The sequence below is a fragment of the Thamnophis elegans genome, chromosome 13 (genome assembly GCF_009769535.1).
Source record: "Thamnophis elegans isolate rThaEle1 chromosome 13, rThaEle1.pri, whole genome shotgun sequence".
Lineage (NCBI taxonomy): Eukaryota > Metazoa > Chordata > Lepidosauria > Squamata > Colubridae > Thamnophis > Thamnophis elegans.
The window spans coordinates 7,104,761-7,125,060 of NC_045553.1; the positions used below are offsets into that span (position 1 = coordinate 7,104,761).

The following is a 20,300-nucleotide window of genomic DNA, read 5'->3' on the forward strand; positions in this document are numbered from 1 at the left end:
CTGTTTCTCTTCCTCCTCTTCCTCCTCACCTTCTTCACTGGTAAAGTATCCTGTTGGCTGGAAAAGATCAAGCATCTTCTCCTCTTCCTTGGAACAGTTCTCCATTTCTGGAATTATTCCCTTCTCCTCGTCCCTTTTTTCCTTCCTTTCAGTTGAATTAAAACTTTTTCCTCTGGTTGTATCTCAGCTTCATTTCATCCCTTTTCTTCCCCATGCAGGTTCCTTGGCCCAGTTCACTCTGACTCAACCACCTTCTGTGTCGGTATCCCCAGGAGGGACAGTCAGGATCACCTGTACCAGGACAGGGGGTAGCTTTTCTGACAAATATGTGCACTGGTATCAGCAGAAACCTGGCACTAAACCCCTAGCAGTGATCTATAAGGATAGTGAGAGGCCGTCTGGAATCCCTGAGCGATTTTCTGGTTCTGTCGATGTTTCCTCTAACACAGCCACCTTGTCCATCTCCAACGTTCAACCAGAAGATGAGGCTGACTATTACTGTTTGTCTCTTGATGGCAATAGGCAGTGCACAGTGATTCCACCCTAGGGGGAACTGTGACAAAAACCAGAAGGTGGCTCCGTCTTCCTTGAAGGCTTCGCTCAACACAGGTTGCAGATGGTTTGACAGAAGAATTGTATGCATCCAGGAAATGTATTTTCAACAAGTTTCAGCATCCTCTTTTTATGTTGTCATCACCTTCCATCACCTCCCCAGCTGGCATTCTACAAAGAATATCAATAGGGGAACCCAGATTCCCTTAACAACTGCAGGGATTTGCTTAACAACTGTGGCAAGGATGGTTGTAGAATTGGATGTGACTCATGTAACCTTTTTGATGGTTTCAGTTGTGTTGTCAATTGAGGACTACCTGAAGAGAAGGTGTACATTCAACACAAGGATTCCGGTCCCTCAAAGGGGATGACCATAAGCTGAGCTGAATGTGGGGAGGGGTTAGTGTGTTTAAGGGAAGCCCACCCCTCTGCTTTCAGCAAACCCCGGACAACCTCAAAGTCAGGTCACTTCCTTGAATTGTGCGGAGCAGCTGACACATTTCAATCCCCTACCCCACCCCATAGGGGAGTCTTAAAAATGAGATTCTATATGGACCCCCTTTTCAGTTGGTGAAGGAAGGAATGGACAGGGCCCGAAAGAAACAGATGGATGGAGAATATATTTGCATTATTTTGCAACAACTCTTCTTGACCTTAACTTAAAAGGAGAGAAAGGGACAATTGAAATGAAATGTTGCTTTCAGAAATACCGCAATTGCCCACTTCTCTGCCATGGCCCAAATGTTCCTCTTTGGGTTCTTACTCCTGCCGTACTCCAGTAGTAAGATATTGCTTTCTATGAGGAGCTCAACATTTACTTCTCCTCCTGGGAACATTTCTAGTTTCGTGGCAGTTTGGACCTCTCCTCTCCTCCTTTCTCCTTTCCTAACCTTCCTAAACTGCATTTCTGTCTGATGGCATCTCAGTTTCTCTTTGCCATCATATTCCAGACATACAATCCTCTACTGGAAAATATTCCTTTAATTTGCAAAGGTATTTTTCTCATCTGGAATCCCTGAGTGATTTTTCCGGTTCAGCTGACCCTTCGTACAATTCGGCCCCTTGTCCATCTCCAACTTCCGTGCAAAAGACGAGGCTGATTATTGCCCTTCATGTCCTGATGGGGGCCTCCAAATCACAGTGAAAAGAGAAATTGGTGATGAGCTGAGAAAGCATCGTATCCCTTCTCTGTAGTTTCACTTCGCATTGGGGCAGGTGGCTATGACTGCTGATTTTTAGTAAAGAATAAAAATAACAGGCTTGATGTCGGTCTGTAAAAAAGGCATTGAACCAGACTTGGAGAACAGGAAATGGAGAAGATACAAGTAGAGTAACATGTGTGTTTTGTGTGATTGTGTGTGGTTGCCTGTTGTTTGATCCACCCTTTCATTGCCTTACAGTTCTCCTTTCTATCTTTCCTTCAGAGGAGAATTAATCCCCTACAAGACCTTAGTGCTTCCTTTCCCAGCATTTCTCTTAGGATACTGGAAAAAGTCCAATTTCTAGGTTGTTTCTGCACTGCCCTTCATGCATCTATGCTGGGAAAGGGGCTGCTGAAGACCCCTTTCAAGTCATCATTTGGTTGCTGGGGAGGTTCTGTCTGGAGGAAGTAGGGATGAATGGGATAGAACAAACTTCAACTCTCTTCCTTGGAATTGAAAGTGTTTGGAATTTTGCAATCTCTGAGTCTTGTGATTTTCCAGTAGAGGCAACATTCCTGAAATGATGTCTGCTGTTTGAGGAGCAGCTAAACGGTCAGGAGCAGAGGAATTTTGCACAATTTTGCGTTGTGTGCCAGTTGTGTGCCTTCCCAGATCAGATGTGGTGCTTATGGTCACAAATATTTGGATTACCTCCCAAATGAAGTACTGCAATGTGCAGTCAACATGGTTGCGGTTGAAGAGTCTCTATAAGATGAAAATAGTTGAAACTGTTGTCTATTAATCCAGACATATCTGTACTTCCTGAGCTGAAATAGCTCCAGATACTCTTCTGGGTGCCATTCACGATTCTGGTCCGCCTCCTAAAGCTTTCGTGGCATGGGGGCAGCTTTATGCAGGGACCACCTCTTTCCAATGCTCTACCTGCCAATCAGATCCTTTGCTTAGGTTCCAACATGCTGAAATCTGGAAATCCCAAAGACCGATCAATTTGGGATATTATAGGAAGAGAAATGGAGTTGGACTCTCTACCCTTCCTCCTTCCCTCTTCCTCCTTCAGTGGAGACTCACCAATGAAATCTCCTGCCAATCACTGCCTGTTCTTGTCCTGGAAATAGATCTAGAGGCTTTAAAAGGGAGAAAGAGGAAGGGTATTTGCATGCCTTTGCAGCCTCTCTTTCTTGCAGCTCAACTTAAGCGTGAGGAGAAGAGGTCCACCTAGAAGGAACTTTGGTTTCAGAAGATCAGTCCTTGCCCATTTCTCTGCCATGGCCCAATTGTTTTTCTTCCTCCTCTTCCTCCTTACCTGCTTCACTGGTAAAGTATCCTGTTGACAGCCAAAGATCAAGCATCTTCTCCTCTTCCTTGGAAGATTTCTACATTTCTGGAATTCCCTTTTTCTAGTTTCCTCTTTTTCCACTTGAATTAAAAGGTTGCTCTCTGACTGAATCTCAGTTGCGTTTCATTCCTTTTTCTTCCCCCTGCAGGTTCCTTGGCCCAGTTCACCATGACTCAACCAGCTTCTCTATCGGCATCCCCTGGAGGAACAGTCAGGATCACCTGTACCAGGGCAGGTGGTGGCATTAGTGATTACTATGTGAGTTGGTATCAACAGAAACCTGCCACTAAACCAGAATTAGTGATCTATCAATTTTCTAGCAGACCTTCTGGAATCCCCGAGCGATTTTCGGGTTCTTATGATTCCTCCGCCAATTCGGCCACTTTGACCATCACCAACGTTCAACCAGAAGATGAGGCTGACTATTTCTGTTTGTCTTATGATGGCAATGCTCAGTGCACAGTGATTCCACCTTATGGGGAACTGTGACAAAAACCAGAAGGTGCCTCCGTCTTCCTTGAAGGCTTCTTGAAATAGGTTGCAGGTGTTTTTACAAAAGAAGCCCATTCAGCCGGGACATGCATCTTCTATTGTTTCAGTATCTTCTTTTCAAGTGATTCCCCCTCTTTGACCTTCTTAGCCGGCGTCTGAGAAGCAAATTCAATAAGAGAAGTCGGATTGGTTTCATAACTGTAATTGACTTTAAAAAAACAGTCATTGTTTAACAATCTTGGCAAAAAGATTGCAAAATGTGACTCATGTGAGGACAGCATTGCTAAGCAATGACAATTCTGGTTATAACCGTGGTCATAAATTGAGGACTACCTACCCAGATAGTTTTCATACGACCCACTGACTCAGGTCCTTGAACGGATATGACGAGATGCTGGACTGAGTTTGGTTTGGAAATTTGGGAAGGGATTAGTGATTTTTATTGGAAGAGCCATTTCTTTGTTTTTAGCAAATCTTACACGAACCTTGAAGTCAGGTCACTGAATTGGGGGGAGGGATCATCTTTGGATTACCCCTCCCCCAAATAGATTACTGCAATGCACCGCTAATGGGGTTGCTTTTGAAGAGTATCTATAAGCTGAAAATAGTTGAAAAACGTGTTTGTTAATGAAAGTTACACCACTGTTTCCTGAGTTGCACTAGCTCCCAATACATTTCTGGTTCTCATTTAAGTTTCTAGTCCTCTTTCTAAAGCTTTCATGGCATGGGAGCAGATTAATGCAGGGATCACCTCTTTCCAATGGTCCACCTGCCCATCCTTTGCTTAGGTTCCAACATGCTGAAATCTGGGAATCCTAAAATAGAGATTAATTCTGGATATTATGGGAAGAGAGTTGGAGTTGGAGTCTCTACCTTTCCTCCTTCCTCTTTCCTCCTTCAGTGAGACTCACTAATGAAATATCCTGTCAATCACTGCCTGCCCTTGTCCTGGAAAAAGATCGAGAGGGTTTAAAAGGGAGAAAGAGGAAGGGTATTTGCATGCCTTTGCAGCCTCTCTTTCTTGCAGCTCAATTTAAGCGTGAGGAGAAGAGGTCCACCTAGAAAGAACATTGGTTTCAGAAGATCAATCCTTTCCCATTTCTCTGCCATGGCTCAACTGTTTCTCTTCCTCCTCACCTTCTTCACTGGTAAAGTATCCTGTTGGCTGGAAAAGATCAAGCATCTTCTCCTCTTCCTTGGAACAGTTCTCCATTTCTGGAATTATTCCCTTCTCCTAGTCCTGTTTCTCTTTCCTTTCAGTTGAATTAAAAACGTTTCTCTCTTATGGCATCTTAGATGCATTTCATCCCTTTTCTTCCCTCTGCAGGTGCCTTGGCCCAGTTCACCATGACTCAACCACCTTCTCAGTCGGTATCCCCAGGAGGAACAGTCAGGATCACCTGTACCAGGGAAGGGGGTAGCATTAGTGGTTACTATGTGAGCTGGCATCAGCAGAAACCTGGCACTAAACCCCTAGCAGTGATCTATGAAGATAGTGAGAGGCCGTCTGGAATCCCTGAGCGGTTTTCTGGTTTTTATGATTCTTCCTCCAATTCAGCCTCTTTGACCATCTCCAACATTCAACCTGAAGACGAGGCTGAATATTACTGTTTGACTAGTGGTGAAAGTTCTCAGAGCACAGTGATTCCACCCTATGGGGAACTGTGACAAAAACCAGAAGGTGTCTCAGCCTTCCTTGAAGGCTTCACTCAACACAGGTTGCAGATGGTTTTACAAAAGAATTGTACACAGTCAGGACACTTATTTTGGACGGTTCTAGCATCCTGGAGTCATGTGATCAGCCCCTGGGTCCTTCCCCACTGGCTTCCAACAAACCAAGTCAATGGGGGGAAAACCAGCTTTATTCTCACAACCATGAGATTAAAGCAACATCTGCAGAAATTCATTTAACAACTATGGCACAGAAGGCCCAAAGATTCAGGGCAACCCACTTATCAATTCGCCTCTTAACAATTGCAATTGTTAAATGGGTTGCACTGGAACCACTAAGGTTGAGAAGGACAAGCACACAGAAGCACGATATTCCAGAAGTGTAGATAATTCCTACCTAAATTTCTTTTTTTCAAACTGAAGTATTAAAATCAGCAGGCGATTCTTGGTGTCATCCTCTGTAGGAGAAGTAATAAAGAAGGCACATTTGTCCCCTCCTTGTCCTTTTTTCATCTCATTATTTTCTTTTTAAAAAAATAGAATTTATTTTTATTTTCAAAACAAACACAACACATAAAATCTTCCTTCTTTACATGCTGTAGAAAGTCTATAAGTTGGTTACAAAAGGTTTTTGTGCATCTCTTCCATAGTCATAAAACATAATTCATATTAACTCAAGTATTTTAACTCAAATATTTATACATGTTACCCTTATACCTCCATTTATATTTGACTATAATTATTTAAACATCCTTCATCATAAAATATACCAAAGTTTAATACATAACCACATACTGGCATTTCATTTAATATTTCTAAAATCCTCAAATAACACTGAATCCTTATGTCCTATTCTAGCTAAACATCCTTAATGTTTAATAACAAACTTTTCTAATCCTCCTTTCCAAATCACTGTTGGCAATTTTCATCTAGTTTCCTTATATTATACTCATACATATATATAGGTTGTCATCATTATCCCTCCTTTATTTGACTATATCCTGTATCATAACATTTTCCCCCTAATAATCAAAACTTAACTGTATCTAACTTAATTCTTTTTTATTATCCTTTGTATATAATCCAAAAGGGTTTCTAATCTTCCTTTCATGGGTACCATTCAATATTCATATCCAATTATTATTTATCATAACACTACATCATTCTTTTCTTTTGTCTGCCCTACCTCTGATGTTTGAAGAGGATGACATGATGGTTCTTGAAGGACCATAAATGCTGCATTTCTTCAGCCCAGATGGGGATATTGCAGATGTTGCAACATCAGTGGCCAGTAGGGGCTGCTGGTGCCCTTTCATGTTTTTTCCAAAACAACAACAATAACTTAAGCAAAAGGATAACAGATGTGGCTCCTTCAAAGTCCAGACTTTTCCTCTAGAGTAAGGGAGGGAGGAGGGCATGATCGGTCACAGAATTGGAGCTGGCAACAAAGTTGGACAGTGAGGAGGTTGGGGAGGAACATGGGCCAGTCGGGGAGTCTGGGGAAGGCTTGGATGAGGGCTCTGTGTGAGAGGCAGAGAGGGGGCCGGGGAAGAGAGGGGGCTGGGCCCATCTGTGAGTTATGTGCCTCCAGAGCCTCCAGAGCCTCTGAGTCAGACAGCAGCGAGGCAGAGGAACAGGGGGAACCTGTTCCCAGTGCATTCATGCACAGAGCTGCCAGAAGGCAAGAACTGTTAAAACAAAAGGGACGACTTGGGAGTAAGGCTTGGAGGTGATTGGCCCCTCCCATAGGACATAAAGGAGGAGCAAAGGCACGTGAGCCTTTGCAGGAAGCAACTTTGTTCATGCTGGTTTAATTCTGAAGCTCTGTTTTGACTCTTTGCTCCGGGTGGCCTTGCCAAGCAAATTGCCAGTTAGGTCTTTGGCAGCGTTTCAAGGAAGATAAAGGTGGGTGCTTATCAGCCTCGTCCTCCACTCATTACTACCAGAAATATTGCTTTTCAACAAGTCATATCTTAGCAGCTTCTTCCTTTGCTCTCTAATCAGCCTCCCAAAGGGTTGGGTTGGTAGTTGAAGAGCAAGGAGATTTGCATGAGGAGGTCCTCTCTTGTCCTTTGGGGATTTAGGAGAGGTGGAGAGGAGGGGAGTGGGAAATCCACTTGGTTTAGAGAAGGGCTTCGTCCATTGAGTTCTCCCACCATGATCCAGGCACTTCTTCTCTCCATCGTCCTGATCTCTGTTGGTAAGATAAATCCTTTTGGAAGGAGGTTCAACCTTTTCTAGAACTAAACTTGGAAGAACCTCCTTGCTGGACAGTTGAGTTGGCCATTCTTGACCGTCCGTTGAACAAGCAACATCTTGCTCTCTTTCAGGCCCCAGCCTTCAACAACTGCAGACCCTGAAGGACGCAGAATTTGTCGCAGCTGGGGGCACAGTCACCATATCTTGTCGATACGATAGTGGGAATCTTGGAGATGGCCACTACCCTTTGTGGACCCTAACCCTAACCCTAACCCTCCCCCCTCCCCCCTTTTTTTGTTCTGCCTGCCTCAGTGACATGTAGAATTGTGGTGGATATAAGGCAAGAGGAGAAGACCATCCTATCCAAACGATCTTCCCTCAGAAAGTCCCGCTCCACTTACATTTTAGCTTTTATTCTTTGCTTGTTCCTTACTGAAATCTTAGGGCAGTTTGATAATGTCATAATGCTCACAGTGTGACTATATGAGACAACCCAGGATCAAATACAGTAACCAGAGGTTTCTATTTAAGTAATGGTTTTATCAAAGAATATATACATACATATACTGGGCAAAGTTCAAACAATCAATCAGCAGCTACAGCAGGGAAGAATACATGAAGAGAGAGAGATGCCCCAACAGGGCCTCTCTTATAATACAGACTCTTAAAGTGGTAACAGTCAAATAACCCTGCTGATTCATTCCTACCGTTGCATCATCATTACAGCATTACAGCATCTGGTCAGCTATTAAATCATCATTACCCTGACATTCCTCCCATTTGAAGCTGAACAGCTGTTAATCCTTTCCAATATTCATGATGCTTTCTATCTCTGTTATGTCCTCCCCTCCTGCTTCGGCTTCTACTCTCACTGCTACAAACACCACTAGTACTGTTACTACTACTAGTGCTGGAATTGCTCCTAATTTCATTTTACAATAACTCTGTATACAGACTCCTTCTCCTCCTTCTCTTTCTTCTTGGAAAAACAGTCCAGTTGCCTTTTGAAAAAACACCTTTGAGACAACTATGACCCAGATGAAATAGAATCCCCACAGACATTTTCCCCCTCCCTGGTTCCAAATCTGACATATGCAAATCTCTCCGGTGTTCATTGACTTAACTCGAGAGCAACATCATGCTTTTGGGGAATACAATAGTCCAGTAGAACCAATGAATGAAGATCTCATTTGAATGAAAGGCGAAAGCAAGGGGGATTTAAGGAAAGGAAAGGAGAAGCTCTGAAGAAGGTTATACTTTTCTTTCCTAAAAGGACATTCCTTGCCAACTGTTGACCATGGGTTGGACTGTAGTCTTCCTTGCATTCCTCACTTACAGCACAGGTAAAGTGTTCCTGGTCTGAGAGAGAATCTGGTTGTAATTTTCGGGACTTGGACCTTTGGAAATGATCAAGGCAAAGAAAGATGCATCAGTTTAACAGTAGCCCTTCCTTGTTCTCCCCTTTCTCTCCCTCTCCCCCTTTAAAGGCATTAATGGTCAAATAGGTTGGACTCAACCTCCGACAAGTTCCGTATCTCCAGGTGGAACGGTTACACTCTCCTGCACAGCTGAGCAGACTTCTTACTGCATTGGCTGGTACCAACAGAAACCAGGAGAAGCACCTCGCTATGTCCAATGTAGTGGAAGCAGCAGGGGAGAAGGGATCCCAGATCGGTTCACTGCCACCAAATCTGGGACTACAGGAACTTTGACCATCACCAATGTGCAGGCTGGATACGAGGCAGATTATTTCTGTGGTCACTGGGACAGTGCTGGTACTCCTCTTCAGCCTGAAACAAGAAGCAACAAACCTTGACTTTGTGACCGGGGACATTCGAATTGAGGAGAAGACACAAGCCAAATTCTTGCAGGTTCATCTCCATCTGCAGAGTTGTCTCTCAATTGACAGTAAGAAGGATGATGGAGACAGCAGTGTGGATGAGAAGGGTGCGGGGAGGCCCATAGATCCATGGTCTCAACCCTCCACAAATTGTGAATGAAGAAGAAGTGAACTTGGAGGAGCTAGAGGTGACTTTTAGCTGGGTCAAGCTATATTGGAAATGGAGTAAAAGATTGTTGTCTGAGGTCAGAGCACTAAGAAGTAATTCCTGGGTCAGGTTTGCACCATAGATTGTGGAAGTACAGATGAACTCTTAGTAAAGGTTGGAATAATCATGCATGGTTCTCCCACATTAGAGGTAAAACTGAGAAGACCATGCGCCAAAGCTTTGCTTCTTAGGAGAAATGAATAAGCCACTAAAAACATGAAACTCTTCTGATGGAAGCTGCTGTAGAATAGATCCTTCACCTCAACCTCAATCATACCACCAAAGTGAAGGAAAAGCACAGAAGAGAATGATGACAAAACATAGATATAATATTGAGTGTCATTTTTGGTATTATAGCATTAAAATGTTCCATTCTTGTTCTCTTTCAGCTCCTCCTTATTTTTCTGTCTAAAAAGAAAAAGGGGGAGAAAGGTGGAAGAAGGATGATGATGTTTGAAGAAACATTGAAGATTCCCTGATCCCCAATCATGTGCTCAGGTTTAACTGGGGGCTTTTAGGTCTCCCCAATATTCAGATCTTTATGCAAATCTGTCCTCTGCTCATTGGCTAAGCTAGAAGACCTCAGAATGCTTTGGGGGAATAAAATATTCAAGTAGAACCAATAGGTGCAGATCTCATTTGCATGAAGAGGCCAAGCAGAGACATTTAAGGAAAGGAAAGAAGAAGAAGGTTAGAATTGTCTTCCCTAGAAGGACATTCCTTGCCAAAGGTGACCATAAGTTGGGCTGTGGTCTTCCTTGCGCTTCTCACTTACTGCACAGGTAAAGTTTTCCTGGGCCAAGAGAGGATTTGGTTATCATTCTCATAAGAATTTGTTCCCATGAAAATGTCTAAGAGCAAAGGATCAGAGTCAGAGTATTTCCGTCTTTTTCTCCCCTAAAGGCATTGATGGTCAATTATGGACTCAGCCTCCTTCGAGCTCCGTGTCCCCAGGTGGAACAATTACGATTTCCTGTGCAACTCCGAATACTAACAGTGTTAGATGGTTTCAACAGAAAGCAGGAAAAGGCCCTCGGTATGTCCACTGTAAAGGCTGCAATAGGGGAGAAGGGATCCCCGATAGGTTCACTGCCACCCAGTCTGGGACCACAGGAACTTTGACCATCACCAATGCAGAGGCTGGAGACGAGGCCAATTATTACTGTGGCAGCTGGAACACCGGTGGCACTCTGTTCCACGGTGGTGAATTCATAGGGGGAAGTGTGACAAAAACAACCTCTCTTCCTCTTCAGCCTGAAACAAGAAGCAACAGACCATGTCCTATGACCGGGGACATTGAAATTGAGGAGAAAGCCAGGTGGGGAGGATGCAGATGTTGCAATATCAGTGGCCAGAAGGGGGTGGTGGTGCCCTTTCATGTTTGAGCAAAAGCATGGCCAGATGTGGCTCCTGAAATGTCTCATCTCCTTCTTGAGGGTAAGGGAGGGAGGAGGACACTGACCTGCCCTAGTCCACATGCCCAAATGGAGTAAGACCCTCCTCTTTGTTAGAAATGATAGACAGGTTTGCCACGATGTGATATATTCATGCACTATCATATGCTACAAATGTAAATTCACCAAAGCTTGATATTCAACCAACATATCTACTTACAGACACACTGATTTAGAACCAGGCTACAAACCCATAGGGGCCGTATCAATCAAGTGGGCTGGGGGTTGGACTAGATGACCCACAAGACCCCTTCCAACTCTATTAATCTGAAACTGGAGAAATGACCAACCAACAATGGCACCGGCCAACTCTTTAGTTGGTGACCATCTCACACAATGACCAACTCATCATACAAGAGGTCACACGACATAACAGATCACATCTAATGATGATCAGCCACTCACACCACCCATGGACCACATGAGATCAGTAAAACTGATGTGAAGAACTGAAACAAGGCCCTTCAACCAAACTCCTGCAGAAGGTGTCACATAGCCTGATGATGGAATGTCAATGTCAATATGTCATCAGCTCTTCTTTTTCTTTAGACTGCTGGTCTCGAAGGGACATTTCCTCTCTTTGAATCATGTGAATTAATCAAGGAAGATGAGATTCATTCCATCAACCTATCCAATGTTTGTCCAAAGGCAAATATATTTTTTTGTAATATGGCTTTGTAGTTTCAAGCAGATCAAAACAGGTTCTTGGAATGAGCCCCAGATAGACTTCAGTCTGCTAAACCGCTAATTCTTGTTTCTTCCTTTTCTCCCAGTGCAGGGAAATAATAGTTTTAGACCAGATACATCTTAGCAGTTGCTTATCCCCTCTCTAATCTGACACCCAGAGGGCTGGGTTGGTAGTTGAAGAGGAAAATATTTGCATGAGGGGATCCTCTCTTGTCCTTTGGGGGTTTAAGAGAGGAGGAGAGGAGGCAAGGGGGAAATCCATTGGCTTGAGAGAAGAGATTGACCCATTGAATTGTCCCACCATGTCCCGGGTATTTCTTCTCTCCATCATCCTGATCTCCGTTGGTAAGAGAAATCCATTTGGAAAGAGGCACAATTCTGTCTAGAACTAATCCCAGAAAACCTTCCTTGCTCCATTGTTGAGTTTTCCATTTGTGATGCTCCTCTTGACCCACCGTTCGTTTTGGTCCTTCTATATCATCCAATCCAAGAACCACCCAATTTTGGTTGATTTAAGACAAATGGATTCGTCTATCGCATCCATTTGTCCTTCATTCAGAATGTCCAGCTCTACCCGGTATTTATGCTTTCATCCTTTCCCTCTTCCAACTTTATAACTTAGGGATGTTTGATATGAATCCACGTTTGTGCAGATACTATGAAATTCCTGAAATCTGTCCTTTACATAATGCTGTGTGCTAGTATTTGGAAAAACAATTATCATATCTATTGTTCATTCAAGAGTGTTCCTTATCATCCAAAATATCGCTTGTAATTTGGTGTGTTTTGCACGAAAACTTTTTTATTTCTTGCTTTTTGAATATCCATCCATCCATCCATCCATCCACCCATCCATCCATCCATCCATCCATCCATCCATTCATCCATCCATCCATCCATCCATCCATCCATCCATCCAGTTAGTTAGCTAGCTAGCCAGCTAGCTAGCCCCAGATGCTATAGTAATTATGTTTTAGCCATTATATGTTATGCAGATGAATAGAATTTCATAATCACATTTCTATATAAACATTTGCATTTCCCATTCATGTAAAAAGTAGATAATTGAAGAAACATGGAAGGTTCCCTGATCCCCAATAATGCAGTCAGGTTTAACTGGGAGCTTTTAAGTCTCCCCAATTTTCAAATCTTTTATGCAAATGTGTTTTCTGGTCATTGGCTAAATTAGAAGAACTCAGAATGCTTTGGGGGAATAAAATATTGTAGCGGAACCAATGAGTGCAGACCTCATTTGCATGAAGCGGCCAAGGACAGACATTTAAGGAAAGGGAAGGAGAAGAAGAAGGTTTGAATTGTCTCCCCTATAAGGACATTCCTTGCCAAAGGTGACCATGGGTTGGGCTGTGATCTTCCTTCCACTCCTTATTTACTGCACAGGTAAAGTTTTCCTGGGCCAAGAGAGGATTTGGCTGTGATTCTCATAAGAACTTGTTTCCTTGGAAATATCTAAGAGCATAAAGCAAATTCCACCAGTCTAACAGTCTTCCTTCCTTCTTCTCCCCTCCCTCTCCCTCTCCCCCTTTAAGGTCTTGATGGTCAGTTAAGTTGGACTCAATCTCCAACATGTTCTGTGTCCCCAAATGGAACTATTGGGATCTCTTGCACAACTACTCAGAGCTCTTACTGCATTGCCTGGTATCAACAGAAAGCAGGAGAAGCACCTCGCTATGTCCAATGTAGCGGATATGGCAGGGGAGAAGGGATCCCAGATCGGTTCACTGCTACCAAATCTGGGAGCACAGGAACTTTGACCATCACTAATGTGCAGGCTGGAGACGAGGCAGATTATTACTGTGGTAGCTGGGACAGTGCTGGTACTGCATTGCACGGTGATGAATTCTTATGGGGAAGTTTAACAAAAACCTGCGTCCCTTCTGCCTGAAACCAGAAGCAATGTACCTTGACTTGTGACTGGGGACAATCAAATTGAGGAGAAGACACAAGCCAAACTCCTGCAGGTTCATCTCCATCTGCAGAGAAGTCTCTCAATGGACAGCAAGAGGGATGATGGAGGCAGGAGTGTGAATGAGGAAGGTGCAGGGAAGCCCATAGATCCATGGTTTCAACCCTCAACCCTTCAGAAATTGTGATTGGAGAAGAAGTGAACTTGGAGAAGGTAGAGGTGATTTTTATCTGGGTCCCCACTAGAGTGGAAATGGGATGAGGGGGTTTGTATGAGGACAGAGCACTAAAAAGTAACTCCTGGTTTAGATTTGTGCCATGGATTGTGGAAGTAGTGATGAACTCTCAATAAAGATTGCAACAGTCATCTAATCATTCTCCCACATCAGATGTTGAACCGAGGAGACCATGTGCTACAGCTTTGCTTCTTAGGAAAAATGAATCAGCCACTAAGAACATTAACTTCTTCTGATGGATGATGCTGTAGATCCTTCCCCTCAACCTCAAGCATACCACTAAGTGTAAAAGGAGAAGCCCAGGAAAGCGTGATGATGAATCAAACATATAATGTTGTCCTAGAATGTCTTTTTTAGTGTCATAGTATTAAAATCTTCCATTCTTGTTCTCTTTCAGCTCCTCCAATTTTTTTATTTCTATCTTCTGGGAACAGACAGAAGAAAGGGGAGAAGGATGGAAGAAAGAAGATGATGATGCACGAAGGATGGCAAAAGCTGCATTTTTTCTGCCCAGGTGGGGATAACATAGATGCTGCCATATTAGTGGCCAATAGGGGTTCCTGCTGCCCTTTCATGTTTGTGCAACAAACGACTTCAGCAAAAGAATGGGCAGATGTTGGCTCCTGCAAAGTTTCACCTCTTCTTCTAGAGTAAGGGAGGGAGGAGGGCACCAAGTCCTCACCCAGCAAGTGAAATAAGGAAGGATAAAAGTAAAAGGTTTAGGACCACAAACTCTGTTCCCAGTGGCTTTTCAAAAAAATATATTAAAAGGTATCAAAATTGCTTATGACCTGCTCTAGTATGTAGGTCCAGTTGGAAGATGCTTCTCTTTCTTTTCCCTAGACTGGTATTCTGGCAGGGAGATATACTTTCCTTCAACAATTAATGAGTTTGGGGTACAATCCACCAATCCATCCTACATTTGTCAAAGGAAATAATCAAATGACCAAACGCAAAATTCTGGTTTGTTTTGTAAAACGGATTCTTGTATTTTATTTCTTGCTTTTTGAACAATGTACTGCATATCTATTAGGCCTCAGATTCTATAGGAATTGCATATGAGTCCTTACGTGCCATGGAGATAAATAGAATTTCATAATTACATTTACATATAGACATTTCCATGTTCCATTCATTTGAATGCAGGGTGTTTGAAGAAACATGGAAGGTTCCCTGATCCCCAATAATGCAGTCAGGTTTAACTGGGAGCTTTTAAGTCTCTCCAATTTTCAAATCTTGATGCAAATGTGTTTTCTGGTCATTGGCTAAATTAGATGACCCCAGAATGCTTTGGGGGAATAAAATATTCTAGCGGAACCAATGAGTGTAGATCTGATTTGCATGAAGCGGCCAAGAAGAGGCATTTAAGGAAAGGAAAGGAGGAGGAGAAGGTTAGAATTGTCTCCCCTAGGAGGACATTCTTTGCCAAAGGTGACCATGGGTTGGGCTGTGGTCTTCCTTCCACTCCTCACTTACTGCACAGGTAAAGTTTTCCTGGGCCAAGAGAGGATTTGGCTGTGATTCTCATAAGAGTTTGCAAATGGCTCAGAGTGAACGAAGATGCATCAGTTTAACAGTATTTATTTCATTTTCTCTCCTCACTGTTTCTTTCCCTCCATCCCCTCTTCATCTAAAGGCATCAATGCTCAGTCTACTTGGACTCAGCCTCCCTCCAGCTCCGTGTCCCCAGGTGGAACTGTTACAATCTCCTGCACAACCCAGAGTACTGGCAGCATGTTCTGGTATCAACAGAAAGCAGGAGAAGGCCCCCGTTTTGTCCACTGCAGCAGCTGCAATAGGGGAGAAGGGATCCCAAATCGGTTCACTGCCACTCAGTCTGGGAAATCAGGATCCTTGACCATCACCAATGCAGAGGCTGGAGACGAGGCAGATTATTACTGTGGTAGCTGGAGCAGTACAGTCAATGGGTTGCACGGTGGTGAATTCATATGGGGAAGTGTGACAAAAAACTCCTCTCTGCCTCTTCAGCCTGAAACAAGAAGCAACTACTTTGACTGGTGACCGTGGAAACTAGAGTTGAAGAAACAGGAGAGAAACTTCTGCAGGCTCATTTCCCTCTGCAAAGAAGTCTCTGTGTCCCTATGAAGAGGGATGAGGAATACAGGAACTGAAAAGAGAAATCCCACAGACCCACAATCTCAGTCCCCCATGGTTTGAATAAAATGTATCAAAAGATAAGAGGTAAAATTGGAGAGAAGCTACAGGGGATTTTCAGGTGCATCAACACTTGACTGGAGATGGGATAAAAGGGACTTTAGGAAGACACAGGCTGAAAAGTGGCCACTGGGGCAAGTTTGGGTCAAGGTTAGAGGATGTAAGGATGAACACTTAGTAAGGATTGGTACAGTCACAATGTGATTCTCCTGGATTAAATGTTGAGCTTTACAGATGATGTGCTTAAATGTTCTTACCGGGAAAAATGAACAGGCCACTGAAAAAATAGAAACGCTTCTGATGAATGGGTACCTCCACCCCATGGAAGTCAGGAAGGAGAAGCACAAACAAGCATGATGCCTCAGAGATACATATCATCTCTACCTGAAATCAAAGGGTTAAAAACATTAAGGGAGGCTTTGGAACATCTTCTGTAAGAGAATTAATAAAGATGAGACATTTTGTTCCATTCTTGTTTTCTTTCAACACATCCCCTTTTTTGGTCCTTCCACTCATCTATAAGAAGGATGATGACGGTCTTCAAAGGATGAGAAATGATGCCTTTCTTCTGCCCAGGGGAGGAGATGCAGATGTTGCCATATCAGTGTCCAGCAGGGGGTGCTGGTGCCCTTTCATGTTTGAGCAAAAGCATGGCCAGATGTGGCTCCTGAATGGTCTCATTTCCTTCTTAACGGTAAGGGAGGGAGGAGGAGACTGATCATTCACAGAATAAGTGAGCAGTGCCGGATGAAAGGAAATGGTTAGGTCCATCTATTCTGCTTCCAAGGGTTAAGAAATAAGAATAAGAATAATACATGGATTACTGATGACCTGCCCTAGTCCACATACCCAAATGAAGTAAGACCCTCATCTTATTAGAAATGATGGACGCATGTGCCACCATGTGATGAACTCATGTGCAATCAGATGCCACAAATGTAAATTTATCGAGGTAGTTATCCAACCGATGGATCTACCAACAAACACATCAATTTGGAACCAGGCTACAAACCCATGGGGAGATAAATCAATCAAGTGGGCTGAGAGTTGGACTAGGTGACCCACAAGGCCCCTTCCAACTCTCTTAATGTGAAACTGTGAAGTGACCAACCAGTGATGGCACCAACCACCTCTTTAGTTGGTGACCGTCTCACACAATGATCAACCAATCACACGACAGGTCATACAGCACAAGAGATCACATCCAATGATCAGCCAGTCACATGGCCCATGGATCACGTGAGGTCAGTAGAAGCGATGTGAAGAACTGTAACAAGGCCCTTCAACCAAAGTCCCACCTAGCCTGATGAAGAAACATCCTGACATCCACAGCAATCTCAGAGGACAGACCGTCAATACCTCCTCTTTTGCCTTAGACTGCTGGTCTCGAAGGGACATTTTCCTCTCCTTGAACCATGTGATTTAATCAATGAAGATGAGATGCATTCCAGCAACCCATCCCACATTTTGTCCAAGGCCAAATACATTTTTTCTGTAATATGGCTTTGTAGACTCAAGGAGATAAAAACAGGTTCTTGGAATGAGCCCCAGATAGACTTCAGTCTGCTAAACCGCTAATTCTTGTTTCTTCCTTTTCTCCCAGTGCAGGGAAATAATAGTTTTAAATCAGATACATCTTAGCAGTTGCTCATCTCTGCTCTAATCTGATACCCAGAGGGCTGGGTTGGTAGTTGAAGAGGAAAATATTTGCATGAGGGGGTCCTCTCTTGTCCTTTAGGGGTTTAAGAGAGGAGGAGAGGAGGTAAGGGGGAAATCCATTTGCTTGAGAGAAGAGATTGGCCCATTGAATTGTTCCACCATGTCCCGGGCATTTCTTCTCTCCATCGTCCTGATCTCCGTTGGTAAGAGAAATTCATTTGGAAAGAGGAACAATTCTGTCTATAACTAATCCCAGAAAACCTTCCTTGCTCCATTGTTGAGTTTTCCATTTGTGATGCTCTTCTTGACCCTCCGTTGACCAAGCAACATCTTGCTCTCTTTCAGGCCCCAGCTTTCAACAACTGCAGAACCTGAAGGACCCAGAATTTGTGACCCCTGGGGGCACAGTCACCATATCTTGTCGATATGATGGTGGGAATCTTGGGGATAGCAACTACCCTTGGTGGTCCCAGCAATTCCCTGGGGATAAACCTCGAGCTTTGATCTATGCAACCAGTACCAGACCATCAGGGGTTCCAGCCCGTTTCTCTGGGTCCAGTTCAGGGAACGTGATGTCCTTGACTATCACTGGGGCTCTGGTTGAAGACGAAGCCACTTACTATTGTTGTGTCTGGACGGGTAGTCAGTACCACAGTGAATGATTCAGGTGGGGAAGTGAGACAAAAACCTTCTCCTGGGTTAATTTTAGTTTCTCTTTTTTAAAATTGCTCTGTTTGCAGAAGTGACATTTGACAAAGAGAAAGAAAGGTGGACTTTGGATTGATAGAAAATCAGCAGAAAAGGGCATCCCATCCAGGTGATCTCCATTTAGAAAGTCCAGCTGTTGTTCATGTCTTTTCTTTCTATTTTTCTTACACTCCTCAATTGGAGTCTACAGGTGATTTCTTGGCCTCGTGTCACTCTGGGAGACCAGAAAACTCCTGGCATCTGAAGGGTGTCGTCATTGCATTTAGGGAAATGGCATTAGGGCTCAAAGCCAGTGTTCCTTTTGGTCCTTCTTCATCATCCAATCCAAGAACCACCCAATTTTGGTTGATTTAAGACAAGTGGATACGTCTATCACATCCATTTGTCCTTGATTAAGAAGGACCAGCTCTCCCCGGTGTTTATGCTTTCATCCTTTCCCTCTTCATCCTTTATAACTTTGGGATGTTTGATATGAATCCACATTTGTGCAGATACTATGAAATTCCTGAAATCTGTCCTTTACATAATGCTGTGTGCTAGTATTTGGAAAAACAATTATCATATCTATTGGTCATTCATGAGTGTCCCTTATCATCCAAAATTTCACTTGTAATTTGGTGTGTTTTGCACGATGTCTTCTTTATTTCTTGCTTTGAATATCCATCCATCCATCCATCCATCCATCCATCCATCCATCCATCCATCCATCCATCCATCCATCTATCTATCTATCTATCTATCTATCTATCTATCTATCTATCTATCTATCTATCTAGTCAGCTAGCTAGCTAGCTAGCCCCAGATGCTATAGTAATTGTGTTTTAGCCCTTACATGTTATGCAGATGAATAGAATTTCATAATCACATTTCTATATAAACATTTGCATTTCCCGTTCATGTAAAAAGTAGGATGTTTGAAGAAACATGGAAGGTTCCGAGCTTCCTGGGAGGAGCCTGCTGGTGGTGGCAGCAAAAAAATCAGCTGCCTCCGAATTCCTGGCTACGTACCTGTTTAGAGGATCTTCCATCTGACGTCTTATCAGGTTTTCTTATCCTTCAGGCAAGAAGGAAAGAAGAAACTGTTTTGCTGGCAAATGCTCTTCGATTTTTGCAGCTTTTGTGCTTGCAGGGAAAGGGGGGCTAGCCCAAGGCAGAACAGCTGTCCGTGCTGGGAACTTCAAACTGCCTTGTGCAGGACAAAGTAGGTCTCCCCCACTCAGTTCAAAGTTTTGTTTGATTTAATCTTATCACGAGCTGAATCCATTTCCGTGCACAATAATTGTTTATCAACATTTTAGCTTCTTTTCTTTTTCTCCTCCGAAAAATTATTTACTTAGAGGCTTTTAAAATGGCGCCGAGCAGGCTGGTTTCTCCGGTAATAATGAACACTTTTTGTTAATCCTCACAAGAATTCACAAGAATTCAAAACAAAAGAGATTGCTTATCATATGTTTTGGTTTCACAATAGGCCAGCAGAAGCTTTTTAATTAGCTTTATTTCTACAAGAATGTTACTCCTTCATTAACTTTGCTTATCTGGAAGTTAAATGGTGATGAATCTGCTGAACGGTCTTGTTACAATGTTTACTCACTGAAAGTTTTGCCAAGCCTTAACTTCAAAATAAAAGGGGAACTCAGCCTCTTTACTTAAAGCTGCATACTCAGGCAATAGAGTTTTATTAACTGCAGGCAGATAAATTTTGAAATGGCTTCAAAACCAAATATTAACTTGAAGTTGTAAATTTTTTTCTTATTACTATTCAAAATACCAGCTTCAATTTTGTAAAAGGCTTTCTTATCCAGCTGCGTTACAAGATGGCGATTTTATAGCTTCTGCGTTTGATATATGACACACTCAATCAGTTCTATTCTCCTGAAGACTTCTCCTTACTAACTGTTAAAAGTCTATAAATAGTATCCCATTTAAAACCGAGGGGAGCAGAGACTTTGTTTGTTTGTGCGTTTTTTTATAATGGCTCCCAAATCGAAGCAGTCTAA

At 43.1% G+C, this 20,300-nt stretch overlaps 3 gene segments (V, D, J or C); all 3 read left to right on the forward strand.

The window, feature by feature from the left end:
- Positions 1–2,894: 2,894 nt before the first annotated feature.
- On the forward strand, positions 2,895–3,540 carry LOC116516731. The segment is given in 2 exon segments: positions 2,895–3,029; positions 3,200–3,540. Coding segments are annotated over 2 exon segments (390 nt in total).
- Positions 3,541–4,651: 1,111 nt separating this feature from the next.
- LOC116516732 lies at positions 4,652–5,211 on the forward strand. The segment is given in 2 exon segments: positions 4,652–4,691; positions 4,871–5,211. Coding segments are annotated over 2 exon segments (381 nt in total).
- A 12,525-nt stretch (positions 5,212–17,736) lies between these two features.
- Positions 17,737–18,257, forward strand: LOC116516735. The segment is given in 2 exon segments: positions 17,737–17,798; positions 17,941–18,257. Coding segments are annotated over 2 exon segments (360 nt in total).
- Positions 18,258–20,300: the final 2,043 nt, after the last annotated feature.